This window comes from Trachypithecus francoisi, unplaced genomic scaffold, assembly GCF_009764315.1.
Source record: "Trachypithecus francoisi isolate TF-2019V2 unplaced genomic scaffold, Tfra_2.0 Lachesis_group6, whole genome shotgun sequence".
NCBI classification, from domain to species: Eukaryota; Metazoa; Chordata; class Mammalia; order Primates; family Cercopithecidae; genus Trachypithecus; species Trachypithecus francoisi.
Window position 1 is genome coordinate 80,345,580 of NW_022681471.1, and position 5,777 is coordinate 80,351,356.

At 37.1% G+C, this 5,777-nt stretch overlaps 1 protein-coding gene across 1 annotated transcript; it reads left to right on the plus strand.

Annotated features, from left to right (window-relative positions):
• Positions 1 to 1,268: 1,268 nt before the first annotated feature.
• SPIN4 (spindlin family member 4) lies at positions 1,269 to 5,562 on the plus strand. Its single transcript, XM_033201322.1, has one exon. The coding sequence runs from the start codon at positions 1,961 to 1,963 to the stop codon at positions 2,708 to 2,710; it is 750 nt and encodes a 249-aa protein (XP_033057213.1). The 5' UTR covers positions 1,269 to 1,960; the 3' UTR covers positions 2,711 to 5,562.
• Positions 5,563 to 5,777: the final 215 nt, after the last annotated feature.

Below are 5,777 nucleotides of genomic sequence, written 5' to 3' on the forward strand. Positions count from 1 at the left end.
GGGGATCCTTACACATTCTGTGTGACCAGCTATTAAACAGAATGAGAACTAGGTCTCTCTGTCACTGACCTGGAAGGTAATGAAATGTTCAGGCAACCAGTATTGACACCTTGCAGCTTTTTCCCCCAGTTTTGTTTGTTTCCAGGTGAATTAATTGCCTTTTTTACTCATGAGTATATGACGCTTTCTCTTTTCACCAGCGAAGAGTAGAGGAATGAAAATGAGAACCCTAGACTCCTCTGGATTTTAATGTCATCTTGTAAGTGGGATATAGTGTTAAAAGTTTTACAGACATTCTTATTTAATCCTCACAGCAGCTCTGTGACTTAAGGTAAGTGAAATTATGGACACTTTCTTCTCTTTCAGGTTTTCGATATAAGCATGCAGCACTTTTATAAAAAACAGCAAATATATACACAAAAAAATCCTTTCTTTCTCTCTCTACAAAATTAAGGCCACAATATTGTTTCAATATATTGCTTTTTCAAACAATGCACTCATCTCATCTGCAGCTCTCCATGTCATTAAATATTCTCTTAAAAAATGGTTTAGACAATAAATCCATTTATGAAGGTGAAATGCTTTTGTTTATTCTTATGTTATAGATCATGTAGGATAAATAGTGGACTATCAAAAGGAATATTACAAATATTTAATATTACCATTAAAAATCATGTTTTGAGAGTATTTAACAACCTTGGAAAATGTTCGTTACATACATGAAAAACACAAGTTATAAAAGTATGAAATATGCTCCCAATTTTATAAAATAAGCACAGGTTTATTAACAGGAGAGAAAATAGTATTGTTAACATTTTGGTGCAGTCTGGATGGTAAAATTAATGGCAGTTTTGTCTCTTATTTCACTGAACTTTATGAGAGCTCCACAGTGTCAGTACATGACCTTTACATTCTGCCAAAAAAAAATTTTAAAAATAATCACCAGAAATGATCAGGTAGAAAATATAAAAGAGATTTTGGATTAAGATGGTGGACTGTGAATTATACACAGGGTTTTTAGTCTCATCTTAAATGTCTTAAACTGAAAGAAAATAATTTGTATGCACAAGCTCTTTCTGGGTGTGCGTGTGTTTTACATTTTTTTTTTTTAAGTGAGGAATTCCTGGAAGACAGAAAGCAGATGGAGCCACTGTGTAGGAGGCTGGCGGGCAGCAGACGGCCAGAAAGGAGGAGGAGGGGAGTCGGCCTGTCTGGCTGGCGTTTGAGGGAAACGGTCGAGGGGCGGAGGAGGAAATGAAAGAGAGGGCGCGTGTGTCAGTACAAACTGAACACGGGCACGCGCTCTGACCAGCCTGGCAGCCGCCCGCGCAGCGGAAGGCGGGCTGTCTGGGGGCGGGGCCAAGGCTCAGGCGGGCTCACAGGGGGCGGGTTCCCTGGGCCGCAAAGACCCGGTCGCCAGAGTGAAGCCAAGCCAACTAGCGCTGCGAAGCCCAGGCCGCGCGGACTCCCCAGAGACGTGCCACTGCCTGCGCCTTTGCCGCTGCAGCCATCCCTCTTACCCCTTGCCTTTCTTCCCCGTCGTCTCCTCTGTCGCCGTACCGCAGCCGCACCAGCATCGACAACAGCTAAGTGGCCGATTCGGGGACTTGGGGTCGGGGTTGGGGCGGGCGCAAGGCACGAACTGCACTCGCGAGCCCGCCATCTCTAGCGTCGGCCGCCACTGCTGCAGTAATCCTTCTAGGGCGAGAGAGGAAAGCACTGTGGAGAGGCACACGCTGTCCCAGTGCTCACGGTTAGAGTTCCAGCGTTTCTGCCAAAACCTTGGTGAGAGCCTTGCACTTGGAGAAGGGAGCACAGACCAGGTCTTTGAGATCGCAAAAAATAAAATAAATAAATAAATAAATAAATAATAAAAATATCATATTGCATAGTGTTAACTTTTTGTCAGTTTAATCGACCAGGGCAGCAGCTTTCCCCAAGCCCTCTTAATCCTTGAGCTATGTCTCCTCCGACCGTGCCTCCGATGGGGGTAGATGGCGTGTCCGCATACCTGATGAAGAAAAGGCACACCCACAGGAAGCAACGGCGCAAGCCCACTTTCCTCACTCGTAGGAACATCGTGGGCTGCCGCATTCAACACGGCTGGAAGGAAGGCAACGAGCCCGTGGAGCAGTGGAAGGGTACTGTGCTCGAGCAGGTTTCCGTGAAGCCCACACTTTACATCATTAAATATGATGGCAAAGATAGTGTGTATGGACTAGAACTGCACCGCGATAAGAGAGTTTTAGCGCTAGAGATCCTTCCTGAGAGAGTGCCAACTCCTCGTATCGATTCACGACTGGCAGATTCCCTGATTGGCAAGGCAGTGGGGCATGTGTTTGAAGGTGAGCATGGTACCAAGGATGAATGGAAAGGTATGGTCCTGGCGCGAGCTCCTGTGATGGATACTTGGTTTTACATCACCTACGAGAAAGATCCTGTTCTCTATATGTACACGCTGCTTGATGACTACAAAGATGGTGACTTACGCATTATTCCAGATTCCAACTACTATTTCCCTACAGCAGAACGGGAGCCTGGAGAGGTGGTCGACAGTCTCGTGGGCAAGCAGGTGGAGCATGCCAAAGATGACGGGTCCAAGAGAACTGGCATTTTTATACATCAAGTGGTGGCGAAGCCATCTGTCTACTTCATTAAGTTTGATGATGATATTCACATTTATGTCTATGGTTTGGTGAAAACTCCTTAAATTCTTTGTGCTCTTTACAGAAATTGTGGAACTGTTAGATGTAAATTATTTTGTGTTCTCGTAGTTGTGAACGCAGAGAACAGTTTAGGTGTCAGAAATTCGGGAAAGTGGATAAATTTTATTGTGCCTCCAAATCTTACCTTGACTAGTTTCACAATTTTGCCTCAAGTGTACTTTGCTACTTTTGATATTGCGTTGTTCTGTAACTTAACAGTTAAATTGGGTGCTAATAGAAAATTAAAAAGTGTTTGCAACCTTTGGAACAATGCAAAAATAGATTAAGAAAAATTAATGGTGTAAACCCACACCCCGTGGTCCTTACCCCTTCCTTTCCTTACCTTGTTCCTTCTCAGAAAACAAGTGTTGAGGATGCGAAGTACATCCTTCCACCTCTTTTCCCTATCTTCATACAGAAAGTATGTTCTAATAGTTTCTGTAAAAATGGCAAGCCACATGCTTTTCTCACTTCACATGTAGATGATACCTCCTTATTAGTAGCTTCAGTCTTTCTTGCTCTCTGGCTCTCTCTGGCCCTCACTCTTACTCTCTTGCACTCTCACTCTCCCCCTCCCTCCCTTCCTCTAACAGCTGAATACACAGTACTTGTTGATGTACCAAAAAAGCATTCAGTCATTTCGTTATTTATCGTCTTTTATTTCCTTTTTATTTTTTCAAAATAACGCTGCTGTAATACATAATACTGGTGCTTTTATGTCTATAGGTTGGAGTCCCAGAAATACTAGGGATATGTTTCAGAAATATTACAAGATTACTATCCAAAATGAAAGGGCCCATTTCAGCATCCTCTTCAGCACTCTTTAATGCTTGAAAATATGAAAGGCTAAAAATTGCATTGTATTGCTTGTGACTTTAATTGCCTTTTATCTGAGTTCAAAGAGATTTGTTGTTGCTGTCCTTGTTTCTGTTTGGATTTTTCTCTGATTTGCCTGTTCTTATCTTACCCTTTGTTCATGTATCTATTGATGTTTTTCATTATAAATTTGTAGAAATTCTTACTACATAGTGCATATTAATCATTTGTAGCTCTAATGTGTTATGATTTTTTCATCTTGACTTTATTGACGATGTATTTTCCTTTAAAATTTTTAAACATTTTAGGTAGACCACTATCTCTTTTATAGATTTTGGTTTTCTTTTTTTACCACATGGATCCCCCCACCCAAAGTCATACAAATATTCATCTACATTTTCTTCTAATAACTTTATTATTTTTAATGTTTAAATGTTTGATCCATCTGAAATCTATTTTTGTATATGGTGTAAGATGGGGATCCAGCTATAACATTTTCTCACATTGGATACCTGATTGTGACATTTATTTAAAATATTACCCATTTTCAAATTTCTGAGCCAATATCATGATTTAATTATAGTGGCTTCATCATAAGTTTTAGAATCCGATAAAGCAAGTCCCATGTCAGTAGTTTTTTTCTTTATACAGTCTGTCCTAGACATTCATTCTTTCATGTGAAAAACTGAAATGCAGAATTTTAATAAAACTCTAATTATGATGTCTGACATCACAATTATAATTGTATTAAAATCCTGCATTTTTTTTTAGAGGGCTCTCTAATAATATTAAATCTTAGCACTCAAGAGTCTTCATACATCATTGAAATCTTTTGGTCTTGTTATTGGAATATTCGTTACATAAGTATATCATAGCTAATTGAATTTATTTCTAAGTATTTTTACAGTTTTATTTCATATTTTGACATTGTGAATTGGTTTTTTTCTTCTCATTTGTAATTTTCTGTTTTTGACAATATAGACAACCTATAGATTTTTGTATTTTTATCTTCTGTCTAATGAGCTTATTTAATCATTGAAATTACAGTAGATTTTTAAGAATATAATGTTTTGGGTTTTCTAGATATGAAATTATTTCGCCTGAAAATATATATCATTTTATTTCCTCTTAATGTTTATACTGATTACTGTTACATTAGCTCGAATTTTCAAACCAATGTTGAATAGTGATGATGGCAGATATGACTGTCTTGTTCTTAATTTTCATGCAAATAAGAATGCAAAATATTAATAGGGTATAGTATTCCCTATTAGTGTGACATTTGCTTTTGGTTATTAGTAGATAGTCATTAACATGTTTAAGAGTTTCTGCTATTCCTGTTTTATAGTGTTATTGCTAGAAGTGGTTCCTGAATTTTATAAAATGTCTTTTCAGCATCTGTTGATAAAATTGTATGATTTTTTTTTTCTCTTTAATTTGTTGATGTGATGAATTAGAATGGTAGGTATTTGATGTGGAACCAAACTTGTATTTCTGGAACAAATCCTTCTTGGTCATGGTTAAATAATGATTTGCTACATTACTGGGTTTTATTTACCAGTACTTAATTTAGAATTATTACATTTTCATTCCAAAGTAAAATTGTATTTTGTCCTTCTGATGCTATGTTTATCAAGTTTTGTTATTGAAGTTGTGCTAGCTTTAAAAAATATGAATATGTGAGTTTTCAATTTTTTTTCTTGTGGTCTGAAATAATTTAAATAGCATTAGAATTATTTGTTCGTTAAAAGTTAACTAGGACAAAGTGTAAAACAGTCTAATTCTGATGACACTTTTGATGGTAGATTTTTAAATCAGCTTTGTGATTTCTTTGATAGTTATTGGTTTATTCAGGCTTTTTATTAAAAAGATATACACATTCTCTGTGACATACAAAGTTAAAAGTTGTCTCTATTATTTCTGATTGTACTGGTTGTTGTTTGTTGACTGTACTATTCAGATGCTTTATGATTTTGTATATTTTATGTCACCTAGATCTAATTCTGAAAACATTGTAATAAAATAATCAGCTATAATGGTATTTTCAATTATCTTTGTATTTAATTTATCAAAATTAAATCAAAATATAGGAAAGTATGAAAGATATGACAAACATTTACTCACCTCCACCCAAAATTAATAAGTGTCAACATTTTGGCCTATTTAATATAGATAGAGATATACATTTTATTAAACAGTCAGAAGATTACAGATAATAAATCTCTTTCCCAGTACCATACCACTTCCATTCTTTGA